The 24316-nt window shown below is 32.6% G+C and overlaps 1 protein-coding gene across 1 annotated transcript; it reads right to left on the bottom strand.

Annotated features, from left to right (window-relative positions):
* Nucleotides 1–19235: 19235 nt before the first annotated feature.
* LOC105778066 (aspartic proteinase nepenthesin-1) lies at nt 19236–20972 on the bottom strand. The gene has a single exon (XM_012601651.2). It carries the CDS (start codon nt 20695–20697, stop codon nt 19363–19365), a length of 1335 nt encoding a protein of 444 aa, XP_012457105.1. The 5' UTR covers nt 20698–20972; the 3' UTR covers nt 19236–19362.
* Nucleotides 20973–24316: the final 3344 nt, after the last annotated feature.

Genomic DNA, 24316 nt, shown 5'->3' with positions numbered 1-24316 from the left:
AGTCGGATTCATCAAGTTCAGATGAACATGAAAAGCGCAGAAAGAAGAGGAGAAGACGATGAAGAAGTGGCATTTTAACCAAGTCCCAGGTTTATGCGTCTCTTAATTCGTTCTTCTAACATCACTCGTTCATGATACTTCCAGTATCATAGCTGGGAGCCTAAAAAGCCCTTAATTCTATACTATTCTTGTTGCAACACTATTGCATTTGCATGATAATTAAAAAGAGAGAGATTTAAACAGAAAACAAAGCATGTTTGAATAGAATTATAAAGAAATTTTGAAATATTTTACAAAAGTATGCATTATTTAGATGATAAGATTCTCCTTTTATTATACACTAACAATATTATATTATACGTTATATTTTAATTATTTACTCATTTTAAACCAATACCATAATATATATTTTTATTATTTATTAACAAGTCAAAAAACAAAACAAAAGTTAAATTTCATATTTGGTTTTGAAAATGATTTTGAGAAATAATTACCTCATTTTCAGTATTTATTTGGTAAAAAGACCTGCAATAGTCAATCCTAAGTTTTTGTTGCAAGACCAAAATACAAAATCAATATATATTTTTGATTAATTTTAATTTTATATTTTTTGAATTAGTCAATTTTATTCCTTAATTCAAAAATTTAAGTCTCAGATTCAAATAGTAGTAGTTAATCAAGTCATGTACTATGCATACAATTGTAGATTTAGCTCATATTCTCCAATTAGATTGTTTTAAGTTTTTATACTTTTTAAAATTTGAAATTTCAATCTTGACATAAATGATAGTCATTAATCAATTAACTAGATTTTTTGGGATGAATGATGAATCTATTAATCCAATAAAGTAGTTAAATTGCTACAAAAGAACATTGTACAGTAACTATATTTTAAGCTATACAACAAATTAACCAATAATATCCCAAGAAGCACAAAGTGAAGCATTAACATAGTTAGCTCTATTGATTGGTCTTCCTAATAAATGAGTCTAGACAACCTCTTTAATTTGCACCAAGACAAAATCTTCTTGACAAAAGATGCATCAAAATACCTTTTGTTCCTCTGCCTTCAAATCACATACAAATATGCATTCCAAGCAAGATTGAGTATAACAACAAGCAAGGACTTTTCTTTAAGTTTCAATATCGCCCAAGCTAACTCTTGTCTCTGAGTTCACACAGCCCTATAAATGGAGCAAAGTTGCAAAATCGATTGCCACATCTTCCTTGAAAAATTGCACACAAAGAAAATGTGACCACGTGCCTCTGTAGCATCCACATAGAAAAAGCAACAAGTATCAAAAGAAATCCTTAAAGCAAGCAAGCGGTCTCGAGTAGGGAGCTTATTGAGAATGACCATCCAAGCAATAAGAGAATGCTTGGGAATATGCAAAGGGAACCATAGCAAATGCTATCGCTCCACCTTCATACCACGAGTTCTAATTGCCTCCCACAATTGAGAAGTACTCACTTTAGCATTAGCAAACATTGAGAAGTGACAACATCCAAAGGCTTTAACTTAAGCATCCTTCGCCAGTTTGATCACCGCCAAACGTGCGGACGTTTGGGCTGGAGATACTACAACAAAAAAGATATCAAATAAAGCAACGATGTCTAAAAGTATCGGGTCAAATTGTAATAGTTTTTTTACAACGAAACACTTGGAAAGTATTCGAAGGATTGTACCCAAGGGATTGTGGATTGAGGAAATTTATTATTCAATTAATTACAGAAAATAATTACTAATCTAATTGAGTCACAAATTAGTAGTGTTAATGCATAATTAAAATATTAATTAAACTAATTAAATTAATTAACCTAAAATAACCTAGTGGAATTTAACTAACCTAAGAAATCCTAATGGAATTTCCTATTACTAGTGTCAATGATGCGAGTTCCCAGTCTATGATTGATTAAATCCCTAATTATCATTTAAGTCTCTAATTACCTTCAGTTGAGTTATTTACCACCCTTAGCTAAGAATACCCTTCCGGTCTTATCTTCACTAAGGATTACTACCTAAGTCACCCTTTCGTTCTCTTCCTAGGCATAACGATACCTATTCGGTCTCACCACTTGGCACAAGTTATACTCGAAAGCATACCTTCTCGATCTCACCTGTCTAGATATTCTACTAAGGGCATCAATCTCTAACATACTAAGTACTCTTGAATAAACACTTAATTTTAGATGAACAATTACTTAATCGATAAATCAGTTTCGTAAATGAAACATGCAATATATAAAATGCGCACAATATTTTATCCCAATATTCATATAAACGTTAGTTGATCAAGTTAAAAAAATATAAATAACGGAATAAAAGAATAAAAGAAAAGAGAATGCTCATTGATAAAAAACTGAAGCGCGATTTCGGAACAATCTCCACTCGCAATCGTCTTCACATCGAAATAGAAAGATTCCAACTAAGCTAACATAAAAAAAACTAAAGAAGACTGAAAGAAAAAAATTAAAAATATGAAATATTGTTTGACGCTTCTTTAGGGTGAATCCCTAGGTCGACTCCTTAAAAAGACAGCTTTGTAACTTAGCCTAACTATTGTTATTTATAGGCAATTGTGGCTGCCCTAATTAGGTTAAATACATACCTTAAAACTAAACACATAATTCTAGCGTGATAGGTAACTAACTCATGATTTCTAGAGTTAGATAGGTTAGTTCAATAAATTACAAAGCAAACAAATCAAAGAACATCAAGCATAGTTATCCATCAAAACAAATACACAAATACATTTATGCTAAAAGAAATATAAGTGGTAAGAATTTTCAAAACCAGTTTAATTTTCATCCATGCAGTGTATCACCTAAGTCATAAGATTTTTAGGCTTGTAATGTTCTGTGGCTTAGGTTGGTTCAGATTTCAAGAATAGGCTGGACAAAAGGAGTTAAGCACGAGCATAGTTTGACACATTATATTGTTCCCAATACTTCCCCAATGTCCCAATTAAGCTCACCACCTTATATACACTTCTCTTACATTCCTTTTCTCTTCATTTCCTAAGGCACAATATAGTATTAACGAGTATAATCATCTTAGCGAGTTTTTTGTGCCAAAAATGAGTATTTTTTTTCACTTTGTTTTTATTTATTCAAGATTTTCTCGATTGACTTTTAGCCTTTATGAAGCTTTTCTTTCCACTAATTTTTTTTCACTACAACACAAGCTTACAAGAATCTGATACTCACTATACTACATTATTCCTTAGCTTTTGCTCTTAATATTTTTTCTTTATTTTGAAACCTTCGTTATGTATCTACCTAACCCTCAATATTGTCTGACGTCTAAATTCGTGTTGGGACCAAGAAAAAAGATAAAGATAATATGAAATAGGCTCATGGTTTCAATTACGGTTCCTCAAGAAAATAGAGTTAGGCTCAAAATAAGGTATTAGGGGATTCATGCATCGGGTCAAATTTTTAGTTCTAATGTGTCTACAAACAATGTCTTAGGTCATCCCTAGGTATTTCAATACATGGATTAAATTAACCGAGTTTATCAATTTTTATAGCCTATTATTCAATTAACATGCATTTTTATATTAATTTATTATGTGGTATGCTTAACATACTGTAATCTATTCATAGTGTAATAAATCGAACTAATAAACCTAAAATTAAATCACCTAGAATCAATTAGTATCTGAACGCTATCGAGTGTGCACGTTAAAATAAATAATTTTGGAAAAGTTATTTTGAAGAGCAGTTTTAATTGCAAGCATACAGTGTCAGCTGTAATATTTATATTTCTGATGGAACACAAACTATTCCAAGGGGTTGAAGCCGAGGGAGGAGGCGATTAAGCAATTCCTAACTAGAGGCATGCAAAAGGAGTCTAAACAACTAACCGCTAAAAGCTATATTATGACAAATCATAAAATGTGAGATGATTAACCTAAGTTATCGATGAACTATCTAAAGGACTAAAACATAAAGGATGTAAAGTTATAAAATTTAGAGATAACTCACAAATGGTGGTTGGTTGACTTTGATGTGGTTCACTAATCATTTAATTAAAGTTCTAAATAGCTTAAATTCCTAAAGTGGTTTCGTTTTACCTCTCGATCTCAACTTTACCAAATTAGTCAGGTTTATCTCTCGATCTCGTCAGCTAACCTGGGACTAAAGAATTGGTGCTCAAGAAGATTACCTCTCGATCTCACTTGCCTAAATCTTCCCTTAGGGTCATCAATCCTAAGTTTTTATGTTTATTCAATTTAATCCAATTTGTTGCAATTTAGTCCCTTAACAAAAAATTAGCTTACCCACATCTCCATCAATCAACCCTTTAGGAGTTTCGTTACTTTTTAAAAAAACTAAGCTAACAAACATAAAAGAAAGAAGCACAACAACCATGGAAATAAAGCTCAAGAGAAAGATGAAAGATTAGCTTTTTAAGCTATAAACTGGAAGGAAAAGTAAAGATGAGCATTCAATGGTAAAATGAAGACTAAGAAACATAAAAGGTGAAGTTCTTTACAGATTAAACTACAAGAAACTGAAATACATTAAGCTTTGATCTGCCATAATTCGGTATAGTAGATTAAACTAGTTTTCACATTTAAGGAGCTTGAATACAAGCATTTTTGTTAAGTTTTAATTAAGTTTCTTTAATTTTACTTACATTCAATAAAATGTGCACATCGAGTCTTTTATTGACCTTAAGGGCTGAATGAGGCCAAAGGAAGAGCTAACATAGTTTGTGAATGTGTAGGAGACCATTAGAAGGCATTTCAGGCCAATACTAGACTCTATGTCGCAACATAGAGAGTAGAATAGAGAATGTGAGAAATTTCCTTCAATGTCACGACATAGGTTGAGGGTGTCGCGACCTCTAAAGATGGCTATAAAGGGACATGTTGGTTGCTACGTCACGACACAGGTCCTGGTGTGTCACGACATCGAATCTGTGACGAGATTAAAACATGAAGCAGTGGCATTTTGGTCTGCACAATTGAACCTAAAGCTCGAAAACGTCAGCTATCCTAGGGCTATAGACGACGACTACCTAAAGGCTATAAATAGACCTATCTGGCACACATTATGGGATACCATTCCATTAGCTTAAATTATTTCTTTAGGTTTAGATTTGTTCTCTTACTTTCTTAGGTTTTTATAATTTTAGTTTATTTATTTTTTTCAAGAGATCTGATTGTAAAGGAGATCAATTTCTGTGGATTCGCTCTATTCATCAATATCAATCAGGCTTTCTTAAACTCTCTATTTCAATCATTCCCTATGATTAATTCTTCTACTTTTTTCATGTTGTTTATGAAAGACATGAAGAACTAATCCTTCTATGGGGGATTAGCGAGTTGAGGCATGATCTCTTAACTATTTTGTAGGGTTACTCAATGGATCAACTGTTTGGAAAAGGAAGAACGTGAAACAAACCCTAGGCCTGACAACCCTGGGAAGTTATCAAGGTGGGAATTAACCCAAAATTTGTATTACCTATTCGTGAACACCTTTACCCTAAGTCAGTCTGGACTGTGAGGTCGGAAGATAAGTAGTCGTTGCTAACTCGTTATGTTAGTGGAAGCTCAGAAGATCGTGCTAGGGTAGTGACTAGTTGGTTGACGAGGAACCCGAGACAACAGTTAATTGGGATTGCCGAAGCGAGTTGATCACCCATACTTAGATTTGATTCATTTTATCTATCTCTATCTCTTACAATTTTAATTCTTTTTTATATTATTTTCATTTTATTATTTTACAAACCCTAAACATATTTCTTATTTTACTCTCGTACTATAACTGATTTAAAGTATTAATTAGATATTTAATTGTTTAGGTTAAGATTGATTTAGTACTCGCCTTTCTAGGATACGATCCTCAGAGTACTCACCTACTTCATTGTAAAACCTATATTATAGCTCAACCCGTATACTTGCAAATACTGCCTCATAACTCTATTTTATTGCAGTATTCACACTATGGATGTAAGTACGTCCAGAGGCGGTCAAGCTTAAAGGTTGAAATGTCATTACAAGTAAAGAAATGGACTAAAAGTGCAAAGAAAACCTTAGCAAAAGTAATAACTAACTTAACCAATAAGAAGAACAACAAGAGCAAGAGTAAAATGCAAGCAAACTAAACACTACACTAAGGATGAATATGAAAATAAGAAACCCTAAAAAATAGGGAAGAAAACCTAAGTATAACCTAAGGAAAAACTAAGGTAAAAAATTAAGCTAATGTGGCCTCCTCTCTCTCAACCAATTTTGGCTTATTTAGCAACAAATTCTGTCCCAATTTATTGACCAAAATGCCCTTGAACAAGCCTCCTCTAATTGGTGCTTCGGTTGGAAAAACATTACCCCTAGCGTAATTTTTTGTCCTCTCACTATTGTGATATCGCGATATCCTCGTCAGTCTAGAAATGGGGTGTTCCTTGTCATATGGATATTGCGATATCCAAGGTGGATATGGCGATACCACTTTAGGATGCCTTAATCCTGGGACTAATTGGGGTATTGCGATTCTCATGCTTCGATGTCGTGATACCCCTTACATTGGTGATGTTTTTGCACAATTTTGGGCTGCTGTCAAGTACCTACAACACTCAATTGAACGTTAGGGCCCCTAATGGCACAATTGACCATTTTGGGTCTAAAAAATGAGTAAAACAAGGCATTTACACTTATTCAATTGAAAGCCTAAGAACTATGGAAAAGACATGAAATTACCCAAAAATAAGCTCTTTAAGTATAACGAGGAAACATAATTTGACATATCAAATTACGATAGATCAATATCAAACTAAATTTACAATTTATTCACACAATCTTATTTACATGCTCTAACCAATCACTTGAATTTCACAAGCTCAAGCACAAAAAAAACACACAATAGAAGAAAAGAAAAAAATTTGACTAAAAATATTACGAAAACTAAACAAAACTAACCATGAAAAATTTTAAAATTAAAAATTCTATGCCACTGCCACACTTTATTTAGCATATTGTCCCTAATGTGCTCACATATAAATAAGAGATGAGATTACCCATTTTGTCTTGAAAGGTTTGAAAGGTTAGTTGGGTCATCTCCCATTACCGGTTTAGCTTGAATATGTACTGCCTTCTAAAGTACGGAGTTCCTACACAGAAAGAAAACACAATTTTTTTAAATATTAAATAATTGAATAAAACAAATAGAACACAAACTAAAAATAAATAAATCTTATGTAATTCCCCCACATTTTAGAACATACATCACTCTTAATGTAAAAGAACTAAAGTGCAAACAAGAAAACTTCCCTAAAAAAGTCGAATTCTCGTTGTTGTATCGATATTGAGATTTGTGTGCTTCAAGCGAACAAAAAAGTACCTATAGGAAAAATAACAAGAAACTATTATATCTAAATAAACTTAAATAAATAAATAAAACTAGAGTTGTTGATTTTGTGGAGGGCGGAGAATGGTGGGAAAGAAGAAAAGAGAATTGCATGGGTCGATTGGATAGTTAAGGTATCGGGATGTTGGATAGCAGTCAATTCGTCACAACATGATCCCTTCCTTATTGCAATGTTGTGATAACTTTTATGCTCCCAGGCTATTTCGTCATGGCATGTCACAACACCCTGTAGTTGTGTTGTGACTTTGAGTTTCCTCGTCGCGACGATACGACTTCTCCCATCGCGAAGTGACGATTTTTTTTCCGAGTCTTTTCGTGTGATATATCGATTTCTTTGATTCATTGATTTTTTTTCCACCTCAAGAGCTCCTCAACTATTGTGAATAAATAAAACACATAATTAAGGAATTAAAATAAACTAAATAAAAATAAACAAATAAAAAACAAAGTAAATTTAAAGAAAAAGCCTTTTTTTTAGATTCAGGACAATCCGTATCGCCATCAATGAACTTCCAGTTGGTTTTTGAAACTTTGATTCTTCATTTGTTTCACTATTGATGTATCTAAACCAACATCCTCAGTTGCCTTATCTTCGATTGTCGTGACATCCAGATTACGAGCCACTTAGTGTCAAATTTGAGCCAACTCAAAATTATTTTTCGAGGTATTATTACCTCGAGCCTCTTCACCTCCATGTCACGTAAGGCTCTGTTAACCAAAGCTTTACCTTCAACATCAAACGAGAACAAGATGATCGTCAGGTTCTTCTGTTGGCACCTCCTCGATTTTGGCTAGAAAATGTATTGGCTTATCGATACTTTCATTCAAACTTATTTTAAACTTAATGTTAGTGGTCAACTCTACTTCTACATCTACTGCTATGTCTACTTTTACATTTACCACTATGTTTACAGCTAAGTCAATTGGATTAGAGATTTCTTCGGTCATGTTCAATGTTGGAAAAATGGGTTCGGAAAACAAAGCGAAAAATAAATTTAGGGAAAAAACAGAGTTTTAAAATTTTTTCCAAAACAAAATCTTGGTTGTGATATCTAAAGTAATAAACACTTAATCAAAATTGTACCTTTTCGATTCATCTAAGATGAGCGCTTCGACCGAGTAGTCTTCTCCGCTATCCTCAAGCTCACATCAGCCAAGTGTGGGCTCACTTAGAATTAGAAAATTTTTCACAAAAATTACCAGTGGGGTAATTTTACAATTTTTCTAAACTTTTAGGTCAAGTTGTAAATTAGAAAAATATCTCTAGAAATTTTCTAGACTAATCTCTTCAGAGAATTTTCTTCTACAACTTTCTCTTGAATTCAAGTGTGTGTAAATAATGACCCAATGCTTACTTTATATAGGGAGAGTTTAGAGAGTTCAACTATGATTAAACTTAATCACTTTAATATTAAATTTAATTAGATTAAATTTAATATTAAATCTTATTAAAATAATAGAATATTTATCTACAAGATAAACATTAAATTAATTTTAATATTAAGATAATCACTTTAATATTAGATTAAATTTAGTATTAAATCTTATTAAAGTAATCGGTGCATTCTTTCTGCGTGTAGCCTTTTCCTACAAGTCTAGCTTTGTGTGTTTCCACTTTCCCTTTCGCATTTCTCTTCTTTTTGTAGATCCACTTACACCTTATGGGTTTAATCCCAATCAGTATGTCCATGAGTTCCCGCACCATATTTGATTTCATAGAATCCATCTCAGCATCCATGACCTGTTTCTAGAGCTTGAAATCAACGTCCTGCATAGCCTCATCGTAAGTGAGGGGATCATCATTCTCATGATTGGATTCCTTACTATAAATACTACAATCATAGATGAAGAAGTCTTGTCTTTTAGAAACTCTACCAGTACGATGAATTCCCCTATGTTGTTGATCGTTTGTAGGTCTTTCTACAACTTTCTCAAGAATTGAACTCGGTTATTATTCTACCACTCCCGAAAGTTCCTCGAGTACCACTTTACTTTGAGGCTTAAAGTTATCCATGTAGCTTTCCTTGAGAAAAGTAACATGAGTAGAAATTTTAATCGTATTATCTTTCGTATTGTAGAATAATCTCTTTTTTATTTATTTTGGATATCCTATAAACATGCACAATTCTGTTCGCGCATCCAAATTCTTTGCATCCTTACCCAAAATGTGTGCTAGACAACCCCATATTCTAAAGTGATTTAGAGCGGGTTTATTTCCATGGTAAAGTTCATAAGGTGTCTTACAAGAAGACTTGATTGGCATATCATTCAGAATATAGCAAGCCGTTTGTATTGCATATCCCTAAAAGGAAGTAGGAAGTTGTGAATAGCTTAACATTGAACAAATCATGTCAAGCAAGGTTCTATTCCTTTGCTCAGCTATGCCATTCTGCTGTGGAGTACGCGGCGCAGTTAATTAAGATAAAATCTCATACTCTATGAGGTATCCTAAGAGCTCATCAGAAAAATATTCCCTACCTTGGTCAAATCGAAGACTCTTTATGAATAAACCTAATTGCTTTTCCACTTTTGTACGAAACTCTCAAAATTTATCAAATTTTTCGCTTTTGTGATGCATTAGATACACATATCCATATTGAGAATAGTCGTCGATAAACATCACGCAATAATCATAACTTCCTCATGTACTAATGCTCATGGGACCATATACATCAGTGTGCACAAGTTCTAAAGGTTGGTTGGCCCCTTGTACCTTTCACATTAAAAGACCTCTTAGTCATTTTACCTTTCAAACAAGATTCACATTGTGGATGACTAACTTTCTTAAGCATACTTAAGGGACCATCTTTCACAAGTCTAGTGATTCTTTCTTGGTTCATATGACCAAGTCTTAAGTGCCATAGGTATCCCTCATTAGAGTGAGAAGTTTTAAAACACATTCTTTAAAAAAATCTTCCTTAAATTATCGAAGTGTAAAATAACTTCTCACACTACTTCAGTTGAAACATAACTCCCCTCTCCAATCCGTAACGAGAGGCTTTTGTCACACAGACTTCTCATTTTGTTGAACCCCTATAAAGAAACACACACATGGTTAGTGGTGCAGAATCAATAACCCAATTGTCAATTGATTCTTCCATTAAGCAAGCTTTAACCACAAAGATTTCCATACCTTTTCCATTTTCGCCTAGGTAATTTCAAATATTCCTTGCAGTTTAATTTGAAATGCCCTTTCCTGTTGTAGAAGAAATATTTGATCTTTTTAGGATATTTTGATTTCTTAGCCTTCTTCCTATCCACACGAGGTGGAATTGAAGACTTAGTCGGTTTCTTATTTCCCTTAGCTTTCTGTTTCCTTTTAGAGGACGAGGGACCCATAGCTAAGTTTGCCTCAGGTTTCTCCTGAACCGGCTTACCGCCATTCAGCATCAACTAATAGGATTGTAATTCTTTGATGAGCTAAGTCAATGTAAGTGTTTTGTTCCCCAAGTTTTAAGTGACCCTAAAACTAGCAAATTCCTTGGTTATGGATTTGAACACTATTTCAATTTGCATGTTCACATCTAGTTCAGCCCCATTGTCCTCCGCTTTTGCAAAATATCCCATAAGCTTAAGCATATGTTATTTAACTGGAGTGCCAATTATCTGTTGATGATTCATCAAATTTGTATTAGCGAATTGTCGAGCCTACGTGACTTGGCCTCCGAGCAAATCCTCTAAATTTTTCATGATCTCTTTGGCAATACGAAAATTCTCGTGTTGCTTTTGTGACACACTACTCATGCTTGCTAACATATAACATCGAGCAATCAAGTCAAAATCTCTCCAGTGATTTCTCACTTTAGGCTGAGCTTTAGGAGGGCACGTTTCGTCAAGAACGAATTTGTGTTTCTTATAGTTGAGAACTATCAGCAAGTTCCATTTCCATTCTCGAAAGTTACACCCATTTAAGTTATTCTCAGTAAGAATGCTAATAAGAGAAGTAGGAGACATATTTGAACTGAAAAAAAAATAAAGATCCACTACTTACTATCTTTGTATTAAGCAAATATTTTTCATTTCAGCAACATATCAAGAATGAAGTATGATGCATGCGTCCTGTATTAAAACCTTAAAAAAATTCATTTCTATGATCATTCTCACACCCGTTAACCATGTCGACTTGGGGTCTCATGATTAACTAGCAAGAACATGGATTACATCCAATCATTTCGTAAATTTTAATTCTTAAAACTCTATACGAACTAATGACCGTTTAACGTTTAACCATCATCTCTAGCTTAAATATCGTTTCTTGGGAAACTATTTAATTAGAGATGATCTTGAGTGTGTAACCATTGACTCAACACCCATCATGAATATGATTTCATTTGTGAGTCATATTGGGACAATCTCTCTGAAAGTCATGTATGACTAGTTGTCCTTAAAAGGAAATCTCATCTAGTGAACCCACATGACAAAGTTTACCTTGGGGTGCAGACAAGGTAGGAACCGACTCGAAACTTTATCATGTTATCACATAGGGACCATCAATGGAGGCCGTAGGTCTTGTTCAATGACCTTCTCCCATTCAATATTTTAAAAACATGTAAGGTTTTTTCATCCCAAATTTCAAGAATGATCATACAATAGTCCTAGTGGCATTCTTACCTAATTTAAATGACATGCTTCCAAAAAATGCATAGCATGTTATGACAATTTTATAATATCCATTCATAAGAATCAATCTTAAAACAAATAATTTTGATTTTTCATAGTTTTTCTTTTAAAGGAAAAATCGAAGAAGTGAATGAGAACCATGCACCAAGTAGGGTCCCAAGAAAGGGAGGTGAGTCAAATTTGACCACTTAAAAACCAAGCCTTTCCTAGCCAGAGCCAATCCTAGGCATGCACCTTCTCATTACCATACTTCTCACAATTATCAAATAACCTAAAGAAGTAAATATAACAATACAACACATGTATTTTCTCATTATCACACTTCTTATTTTTAATCGATCAACTGTAGATTCTCTCATATATATATCACAATTATAACATTACATAATATTATAAACAATTATAAAACATATATATAATGAGATAGGTAATTAAAATAAAATTGCCAGCCAAGGTTTCCATGGTTTTATTTCTAAAAAATAAATGGAAAAATAAATTTACACAATTACGTAATTTTTCACTACAAGGCATTCCTTGGGTCTTCAACTGCCAACGTATCTTTTACTCGACATGGACTCCTTTTGGAAAAAATATATTTAAGTCCTATGTCCATTTTTGGATCACAAGAATTTTATGAATTTTTTTAAAAAATAATAGTACGTAGAGATGATAGTCCACAGTCTATTTCCTAAAAACCACAACCTTAACAAAAAACAAATATATAACAAATACATAATATCGCATCCATTCCCATTTATAACTCAAAACATGCATAAGATCTAAAGAATGACACTTTCTATGTAATCAAATCATTCAAGATGTAACGCCCCGAAATTTCTAATTTCGTTATTGTGAAAATATGACACAAATATCTGTCAGCTTTAGTGGTTATGTGTTCTAAGAGTGTTTGGGAGGTCCCAAGTTCAAGCCTTCGCTTGAGCAAATTTTGGTATTTTGAATGAATTAGGTTTTACTCTTTTTTAGTAGGCTTTTATTTGATTGTTGGGTAAATTACATTAGAATGGGACTGCTGGTCTGGGGGTTAAATGGTGTTTTATTATGGTGGAGGTCTTGTGTTCGAATCCCTATGCAGGCAAGGGTAATATTTTTTGCTCAGATTTCAGGATAGAGTTGTGTAATAGGGGGATTCTGAGTAGTGGATGTGTAGTGGGAATTAGGGGAGAAGATCAAGGGTTTTTGGGGGTTATCAGGATTTTGCTTTATTTTTTTCCCATAACCGAATTTTGACTCTCTTTTCCAAAAAAAAAGAAATTATGCCGTCTATTCTTCTCCCTCTTCTTTTTCTTCTTCTTGATTTTTCCCTAATCCATTTATTTTCCATCGTTTTCGCACACGGTTAGTGCTCGCTTAGTTTCAGTAAGTGTTTCTCTTCGTTTCTATCATGAATCTCTTAACGACTGAAGTGGTAATGTTTTTTCTCTGCGATTTGGGCGTAGGGGGAGGCTGGGACTGGTGAATTCAGTGTTCTCATCTTAACAATAGTTAAACGGAGGGTTATCGTTGGTGGTAAGTTGGGTTTCTGTTTGTTCTTGGTTGTCAATTCGCTTGTGAATCCGTTAAGTTGATGTTGAGTGTCTTGAAAATAGGCTTTGGAGTGCTCGGGGACTGTTTTAGCATCAAACAAAACCAAGTGTGTACCCGAAACGAAAAAAAAAATTCGGCAAAAAGCCAAAATTGCTTGCTGTTTGGACAGTAGTAGTAGGATAACTTTGAAAAATCGCCATAAATTGTGGAAATTAAATTAGAGGATGAAAAAAATATGGAATTAAATCCTATTGAGTCTAGTTTCTCATAGAAGAAATGGTGTAAGTAACGGAATTGTAAATCGTGAGGTATAATAAACTTTGTAAGACAATGTTAGATTGAATTTGGGTTCCCCTATTCTGACATTGGAAAATCATCAAAATTGGAGAAAAATAATTTGGGGTTAAAATTTACATGTTTAAATTATTAATGAGTCTATTTTCAATAGAAACAAATGGAAACATCGTCCAAATTTTTTACTAAGAGATAATTAATTTTTAGTAAAGAAGGGATGAAGCTGTCAAACAACAAAACATGAGTAAGTTTGAAGATTTTACTGTACTTATTGGCTGAACCAAAAATTCTAAAAATTTTATGTTAGAAAGGTATTTGAGTCTAGTTTCAAAAAAATCAAACGGATCTTAATTCGGGATTCTGTAGCTCAAGATATAAATAATTTAGTAACAGTGAGTCAAGTAGACAGCTTTGAAAGAACATATAAGTAAATAGTGAAAACATATATGAATAATTAACTAGCACGGGTTACATTAAAAATGGATCACGTGGCCAAGGCCAATTTGGTCCAAGTGGGCCATATGGGCGTGTGAGCCCATTTTTCTGAAAAGTTTTGTAAGGTTGCATGGGTCACCTAAGTCAACTATGGATCTACTGTAGGGTCGGTAAGCTTTACTTAGACTTTTTTTCCGTTAATGCCTAGAATTTATTACTTATTTGGGGTTTTTTATGTATCTTCTAGACTATGGACTGGTTGGCTTTAAATTTGGGACTTTATACTATTTTTTATGGATTTTTTTTAAAACTGCAACTCCATAAAATACGATTTTTTTTTCCTAAAAACTAAGGTTTTTCACATCTGCCAAGTGTGGGCTCGCTTCGAATCAAAAAAATTTCATAAAAATTACCAATGGGGTAATTTTATAATTTCTCTAAATTTTTGGGTCAAGTTGTAAATTAAAAAAATATCTCTAAAAATTTTCTGGAATAATCTCTTCAGAGGATTTTCTCTTTACAACTTTCTCTTGAATTCAAGTGTGTGTAAATAATGACCCAAGCTCTTTTTATATAGGGAGAGTTTAGAAAGTTCAACTATAATTAAACTACCACTTTAATATTAAATTAATATAATATTTATCTTAATAAATATTAAATTAAATTTAATATTAAATCTTATTAAAATAATAGAATATTTATCTACAAGATAAACATTAAATTAATTTTAATATTAAGATAATCATTTTAATATTAAATTAATAAAATACTATTAAGATAAGTATTAAATTTAATTTAATATTAAAATATTAAAATAATATTTTTTTGGAATAATTAATCTAAAATTAAATTCTATGGTAGAGTCTCAGTAAAAGTGTAACTCTTCCAGTACTCAACCACTGACGACCAACCGCCGCTGGCCACTGAGATGTCGCCGTCACAGCCATCGGTACCGCCGTATTCGGTGATGCAGGTGCGACACCCTTACGGCACCCCAAGTCGGTTCGGTCTGGGTCAATGACGATCCAACCGGTCCTGTCTAGCCATCGATTGGACTGTTGACCCAGTTTCACATACCAGTCTAGATTTTTGACCAATTTTTGGATCTTGGTCTCGGATTTGGGCTCTCAAGCCCAATTTATAATCTTAGGTCCAATTTTCAAGTTCAATTACTCATTGGGCCAATTGTCTGACTTGAAAATTAACTTCCAAAAATATTATATTAATTTTAATTGATTCGATTAATTTAATTTAATTTTACTTGATCAAAATTAATTTATCCAAAAATCACTTAGATTTTTCAAAATAATTTTTAAAGAAAGTTCTTTAATCAATTTCTCTAGTTGAAAAATTCTTACTACCACCTAATTTAATTCCACATCGAATAAATCAACTCAATTAAATTATTCCCAAAGTCATAGAATTTTCTTCTGATTCAAATGTAGAAGCATCGAATATAAAATTAGGCCTTAGTGATTGCAATTATGTCCAGAAGCATTGTTCCGATAATTCGCAATTACTTAATCATGGAGTCAGTCCACAAGAAGTAACATGATTGAAAACTCCTTATTATATACTCTTTACAAAAGCAATTCATCCAACTGCTTTATCCAATGACCTCGTCATGTGTGTGTTACACTTACATGATATCCTTGATTCCTCTGAATTAAATCTGTTCACTCAATACAATCCTATTTTATCTCATTATCACTATTGTGTCTTCTTAATGATTAATATGGTCACTGTCAACAAATGACTGTGACAAATTGCTCGTTCAAGAACAAGCAACCCATGGTCACATTCCATATTATTAATCCACACAATGTCAATGAGAGGATATCATTAACTCTTTAATTGAGCTATGAATTCCATTTTTTCTAGTAAAGCCATGTCATATACAAGTCATGTACCCAACATACCGGCTATGGGCTTGATCATTTTTAGAGCATAAGCCTCCACTTATATCAAAGCACATGAGTTACATACGCATGGTTAGCGACTAACTCAGGATTTAGGTAAACCATACCATAAACGTCACAAGTGAATTAATTTACAAATGGATTCAAAATCAATTCATCTTGGGTCTAGTCTAATGTATCATTCTATCCATGAATACATCTATGTCTCTACTCGTGGAGTCAATTGCTCCGGTAGCCAAGACTAGCCATCTCCCCAATTGGAATTATAGACGACATAATAATCATTCTCAGTATTTGAATTAAATGCTCACTTTGATTCTTTTACAGGATTACGTAATCATTTAGATTATCTACTGAAGTAAGTTGTCTTTCTTGCAATGTAAACGTTCTTTATAATGCCACTTATCTTCAGTTTGAACTTTATACAATCAATGAGATAATATTTGCTTGTCACAATTCCTTTATGCATGCAAAATATAAAAGACATAAATACAAAAGAAATAATAGTGAAATGTGAAATTAAATTTATTTATTTATTCATCGTTCAAATAAATAGAAAACAATTACATGTTTACTACAATATGGGCACATTTCCCAATATTCAATTCTTCCTCATCTTTGATTTCAAGCTCTTGTTGACTTCCATAATCTAATTTCACAAGATGAGTAAACCGCACTCGAAGGCACTTGGGATGATACTTGAAGAGAGCATTTGTGGCAGCGACATCCAATAACCTATATAACACATCTATTGCAAGCACAAAAAGGTAGGGAGAGAGAGAATGTCCTTGCCTAATACCTATCCTCCTACGAAAGAACCCCACAAGACTTTCATTAAGGGAGACAAAGAACTGAATAGTAGTTAAGCAAACTTCAATCCACTTTAAAAACTTTTCAGGGAACCCTTGAGCTCTACGCATTGAAAGAAAAAAAAAACCCCAGTGTAAAGAATCAAACGCCTTTTGAAGATCAACCTTTAAGGCACATCTAGGAGAAATATGCTTTCTACCTTACCCTCACATTAGCTCATGAGCCAACATGTTACTATCAGTGATACTATGACCCTTAACAAAGGCACTCTAACTATTAAAGATCAAAACAAGCAAAAAGGAGTCATTCTATGAACCAAAACCTTGGTTATCCACTTATAAACTGAATTGCAACAACAAATTGACCGAAAATCTTTCACATAACCAAGATTATCACACTTAGGAACCAAGGAAATTGAAGTAGCATTAAAGAAAACTAATAAAGTGGAGGATGCAAAAAAAAAAAACTAAACAATCTCAAGAAAACCAGGCCCCACTATACCCCATGCTGATTTGAAGAAGAAAGCTGTGAAACCGTCAGGACTAGGGGATTTCTCATCCCCTACCCAAAAATAGTTGTCTTTATCTCCTCATTGGTAATAAAACTAGTCAACATATAATGAGCATCATCAGTCAGTTTAGGTAGTAATTCTTGAAGCAAAGAATCTAGGCACTCAACAACATTGAAATCAACTGCACTTAGAAGATTTTGATAAAACATCAAAATCTTTATAGAAATTTGATCAAAAGATTCCAACTGATTACCAGCTGCATCAAAAAGAGAAGTAACAATGTGCTTTCCTCTTAACTGTAATAGTACTATGCAAAAAAGTAGTGTTTTGATTCCCCTTTCTAATCCACTGCACTCGAGCTTTTTTCTGAAAAAAACATGCTTCAACTTCTTACAAAACTAAAAGATCAGCTCTCATCTGATCAATATGACCAGCTCTAGCTAGATCACCCTGCAACAAAGCAAGCTACAAGCTTTCCAACTCCATAGCCTTAGACTTACCTCAAGCAGAAATATTACCAAAAGCCTCAGTATTGAGCATATTCAAGACAGACTTAAGTCTCTTAAGCTTGGTAAATAACTTCAACATTAACTGGTTTTTTAGTGAGTAATATGTAGAAAAAATAAGCTGACATGACATTCCACATTTGATAATATGTTTTTTTTGCATCAGATTTTGAAAATAGCATAACTTAATGAATTTAATTGTTATCATTTGATAAGGATTGAAATTTTAAAATTTAATAAATACAAAGATTAAAATGACCAAACTAAAATATAAAGATTGAATAGCAACTTCTATAAAATATAAGGACTAATAGTAGAATTTAACCTTATATTTATTATATAGAATAAGTAATGGGATGAGAAAAAATAATATGAATTTGGTAGTACTAGTATAATTATTTTCTTGTCATCATTTATCATATAGGAACATGAACTAATGATTTAGATTTAGTATTACTTTTTGCAATTGTCGTTTTTATTGCCATGGGATAAACTGAGTTTTCTAACCTTTTATGCTTTAATTTAATATAAGACTGTAATTAAGACTGGCATTCTAGAACATGTCAATTTAATATACACAAAAAACATGAGAAAATTTTTAAAACGTAAAATAAGTGCATCCTCACTTTTCAATTCTTCTATCCCTAACCCTACCCTCTCCAAGCCGTTTCATATTATAATATAATAAATCAAATTTACTTTAATCAAAGGAGATTGTTTAAATACTTACACACCTTTATTTTTATTGTTTTCTGGCAAAAATAAGAAATATTATTCCAAAAATTTCCATCATCATCACCCTATAATACAATATAATTACAACTCTTTTCTCTGATTCAAAATTAGAATAGATAAATAAAAATATCGAAAAGCAAAATTTAGAAATTTAATAAAATTTTAATGTTGTTTGGTTTAAGCTTTAAAATTTTATTTTGAATAATTTTATTATAATTTTTATTATATTGGTTTTTTACATAATATTTATAAATATCCATAACTTTTTCCTAATCAATAAATAGGTGTATAATGCGCTTCAAAGTACTCGAATCCATATGCCAATAAAATTAAGAGTCAATCGACTTAAGCTTTAAAATTATTTATTGTATTCATATTTTAGATATTTATAACTTAGATTTATAGTTGTTAGACCAAAATTTTATGATTTTTGTAAGTATCCAACGAAATTTGTTTATCATCTAATCGATGACTAAAATAAGCAAATTCAAACAAGAACCATTGAATTTATTTTTAACATTAATCTACATCTGTATAGATGAAATTGTAACAAATTATAAGAAAAACAAAAGTTACAATTTAACACAAACGAAAATTAATGCCATGAATAAGTTCATATATTTTGGCATTGTGTTTGAATGAAGGACACAGTTTCCTTCTCCAGATCGTGAACAACCAACATATTCTGCTGTTGAACGTTGCCAAAGATTGACATCCCACTCGAGCCTCCCATCGCCAAACAAATTACCCCCGAGCTCGAGTCCGCGATCATATAATTCTCTGCCGGTAAATCCAAATCCGCTCCGTCGAAATGGAATACAAGTTTAGGTACTTCAACTTGGGTTGAACCTGATGGCAAGGTGAAGCAAAGGTCAAGCCCCGTTGAACTCAAAGTGTCGACGGGAAGCTTCATTTCCAAGATGAATGCCTTTTTCAGCACGCTGAAAGCAGCTTGTTCGAGATACGTGATAGTGGTGCCGGAGTCGATGATTACACCGCCGCTGCCATTGTCTTCTAGTGCAAAAGTTGATTCCTTGATAGGCAAGCGAGTGCTTCCCACAGTGATTCCTTGGAGTGAAAGATAGTAAAAAGATGGTTGGGATGGGTTACGTATCAATGGAGTGGTCCTCATTTCACCTAATGATTCATTTGCACTTGCTATTGACCCCATCAAAAGTAGGCTTTTCTGGGTCTCATCCATGGCGGTTAAGCAATATGAAAACTTGGGTTCTTTTAGTTGTGAAACTAATGATAAGGGTCCACGCCCCAGCCCTACGAGGCCTGCGCCTTGAGAAAATCCGTCCCCCTCATTGTCTTCTCCGCACCCGAATCCAATATTCGGAACCGAAACACTGTCAAATTTGAATATTTCGGTTGCCATGACCCCTTGCGTCGAGGAGTAATCGCCGTATGTGTAGAGATACTCACATGATCCATCGCTGCATGTTGATTGCGGAAGTGCTTCACATAGGTCGCTCGAGCATGACAACTTGGTGAACGTCGAAGATTTTTGCGGGTCGAAAATCGGGGTAGATTGATCGAAACATTGGGTACAAGGCTTGCATTGAGTCCATATTAAATCACTCCCGGTGTCCAAGATCGCAGAGTAACTATTCGGTGGAGTCCCGATCGATAAGTCCATTAGAAACTCGCCGTTCCCAGCAACGATAGGCGCTTGAACCTCAGCCGAATCACCGCTGGCTGCTAAAACCATGGCGTTCAACCTCTGCAGCCTGTGATTCCCACGCTTTATCCCACGTTGGATCCGCTCCCATTTGGTTAAATTCTTGCTTGAATCAACATGCTTGAGCGTGACCCTGAACCCGTTTTCGAGTTTACCGTAATCTCCTAACACTCGCCTTGACGTCGAAACCACCGGCGAGACGTACAATGCGACTATCACCAGTGCCGAAAATGAGACACAACATAAAGAATAGAGTAAAGCCATGGAAATCCAAAAGGGGTTGATGACAAAGTGGGGTTGGTAAGATGAAGGAAACTTATATAAGATTGGAAAGTGGGGAATGGTGTTTTAGATCATTATTAAGATTAAAACAAAGTGAAAGCAAAGTAGCTTGAGAGACAATAATGGAGGAGTAGATATGGGGGAAAATGGAAAAAGACTAGGATTAATAGCTTAGAAGAGAAGATGTAGGCTAAAGTGAGAGGTGAGACATGCCAACTTGTTTGTACATAGAGGTTGAGATTTCACCACTTTTACAATCACTTTTCTTGGTGGTTGAGGGGATTTGAGGGTTCTAATCATCAATATATATATACAAAGAGTTTATAAATATGATAAGTGTGAAACATAGAAAAAATCTCATAAGCATTCTTAAAATGATGAGTGCTTTTCTAGTAGATTTAATTAAAAATATAAAATTTTTAAGATTTATTTAGAGTAAGGATTAAAATAACATTTAAAAACACAAATTCAAATTAAAGTACGTCATTTTCTTTCCTCACCCAATATTATAATGATAGAGAAAATTCTATTTGTAATTTTTTTTAAAACTTAAAATACATTATATAGTATGTAAAGTAGCAACAATATTGTGAGGAAGGGAATTGTCAGAATATATGGGCCTTGCTTATTGTGATTCAGGAGTTTGGTTAGCAATCTCAGATAGGAGTTGGTTGCCTCACCATTTTGACAAATAACCATAATTCTACTAAATTAATTAACCTATATGAAATTACTAATTTTATAAATCAAATTTATTGGACCTCTTAAATTTACTAATTAATCAAAGCTTATTTGTATCCACTTATACTTTTTTTAATTTTATTATATATGCACACTCTATTACCTCCATCAATTGTATATCTTTACTATTATTTAAGCCCCTAATCGAGTTGGTGGTACGAGTCAACTGAGCACCGACTCAATTAGGGAAATTATAGAAACATCTTTTTATGATTAAAATAAGTTATATTATTTAAGGGTATTTTACCATTTTTATTTACAAAAAAAAAACTAATAAAATTATAGGTAAAGTGAGATTTGAGTCAATGCCAACTAGGTTAATAAAACATTATTTTCTATGTTATTATTAGTTAGTTTCAAACTATACATTTCATTATTATTTTATGTTATTTTAAAACACACATCTATATTGTAAATAATGATTTTCACACACAGTATCGCTTTATTTCCTTTTAAATTAATTTAAATACTAAACTTTTAAATTTGGTTCGTATCGTAATACTATTAATCGGTGATAATATGAAAATTGATATAAATTAGGAATAAAATGAGAGTAAATATTGAAAATTTAATGTTAAATAAAAATTGAAAGTTTGATGATTGATATTGATTGGAATGAGAGAGTGTTGTAAGTTTGGTGGGCTAACTTTCTATACTAATAGCGTATTGGTGAAACAAATTTGGTTGGATGGTCCTACCATTGTTAGGTAACACAAAATTGCAACTTTCATTTATATTATGTATTTGGTTTGGTTAGAATATGTTTCATTTTCCTATGTAATTTGTATGAATAAAATGTTTTATATTTTATCAACTTTAATTGTATAAATTAATACAATTTCGTTGCCATATTAGATGAAACTATGACCTATCAATGTTATGTATATTTATATTTTAAAACAATATATAGATATCTATAAACTAATCATCTATGACCTATCAATATAACTCTATATAAAACAATGGTCCAAAGGGCATTGCCATTTATGAACTATATAAAAATGGGTAAAATTTCAGTTTTGCTCCTTCTATTATACTTAGAGTTTATATTTAATCCTTATACTATATTATTAATTAGCCCAAATAGTTACTACTGTACAAGCCCAAATATGCCCAGGCCCAAATAAATATACAAAACCCAACAACCCGTATGGCCCAATAAAAATTAACCCTAGCCCAATAACCAAATCAGCCCAAAACTAAAAAGCAAGAAACAGAAACCCTAATCTTCACCTTAGTCAAGACATGACCTTTATGACCGCCCCTTCAAGAATAAGAGTCGCCATTCATGCGAAGTTGTGCCTCCACGCCATGCCTTGCGCACACACTGCAAAGAACAAATAATACAAAGAAGCAAAAGAGAAGAGGAAAAAAATCGGGGAGCAATATGCCAACAAACAACATAATAGATTTATGTAGATTTTTTCTTTTTTTCCCTCTTTTCTATTTTTTTTTGCTATAAAAGGCCGATTTCAAGCATTGTAAAAATGGGGGGGGGATTTTTGGAGTGTAAAAAAGGACAAAAATAGAGAGAACTACATAGGAAATTCGTTTTTTCGAAGGTTTTGTTTTTACTTTGAAGTGTTCATCGTTTCTTTTTATTTGCATATTTCTTTTTTATTTTCTTTTATTTTTTTTCATTATTTTACCTAAAATAACAAAGAAAAGAAGGGAAAAACACTTACCTGTTCGCCGAGGTCGTCGTGCCACCACCATCTCCTCCGTCATCGGAGCTTTGAGTGGGGAGGCTGATAAACGGCGGCGCAAGGATGCTAGGGTCGAAACCCTAGCAGAGCAAAAGGGGCAGCATTCTTTTTTTTTGTTTTAAAATGGACTATCAAATTTTTTTAAAAGGGAAATTTTTTTTATTGAAACTACAAAACGACACCGTTTTAAATGGCCAGACCCACGCGGTGACCCGACCCGGAGGGGAGGATCCGCGCGTTCTGGCTTTTAATGGTAGAATTCGCATTTAGCCCTTGCTTTTTGTGATGCGTTTCAATTAAACTCATTTTTTTTAAAATTAGCCGCGAATTTCATTTCTGTTTCAACTTGGTCCCTCGCTGCGCAGCGTTATGGAAGGTGGGAATAATTTCCCTTTTGGTCCTCCATTATTGCTTGCGCATTCAAGTTGGTCTTTTTTAACTTATTTCAAATCTACCCCAGTTTTTTCCGTTTTAGTTCAATTGAGTCCATTTTTTTCAGTTATTTTTATTATTTTTTTATGCTATTATCATTGTACCATTATTTATTATTATCATATTATTTACTACCATTTTTTATAATTATTTCTAAACTTATACATGCATTTTTATACAGTATATATATACATATTTCTTTATATAATATATATGTGTTCTTAAGCTTTAGAACATGCATGCATACATTTTCATTCATGCGTTTTAATTTTTTATATGTTTTAATTTTTTAACCTTCACATACATTATATTTTATACATACATACTTTTTATATTTTTATTTTACTTTCCTAATTTTTTAAACTTTATACTTTATATATATGCATATATGTATTTTCACGATCTTCCAATACATACTTATACATCTTTTATTTTGTAAATATATACACATATACATACTTTTATTTTTATCTTATTTTCATAATTATTACGTATATATATATATACCTATATACATACATTTTTTTGTATATACATATTTTCATATTTTTTATATATATTTAATAATTTATATATCTGTATAAATCTAAATATATTTTTTTATTCTTTTATTTTTATAAATATATATATATTTTGTAAATACATGTACATATTATATATATATATTATTATTCTTTTATTTCCATAACTTTTGCATACATGTATATATATGCATTGGCATT

This window comes from Gossypium raimondii, chromosome 10 (genome assembly GCF_025698545.1).
Source record: "Gossypium raimondii isolate GPD5lz chromosome 10, ASM2569854v1, whole genome shotgun sequence".
NCBI lineage: Eukaryota > Viridiplantae > Streptophyta > Magnoliopsida > Malvales > Malvaceae > Gossypium > Gossypium raimondii.
The sequence above is the reverse complement of the archived record's forward strand: the minus strand, read 5'-3'. Positions and strand labels throughout refer to the sequence as shown.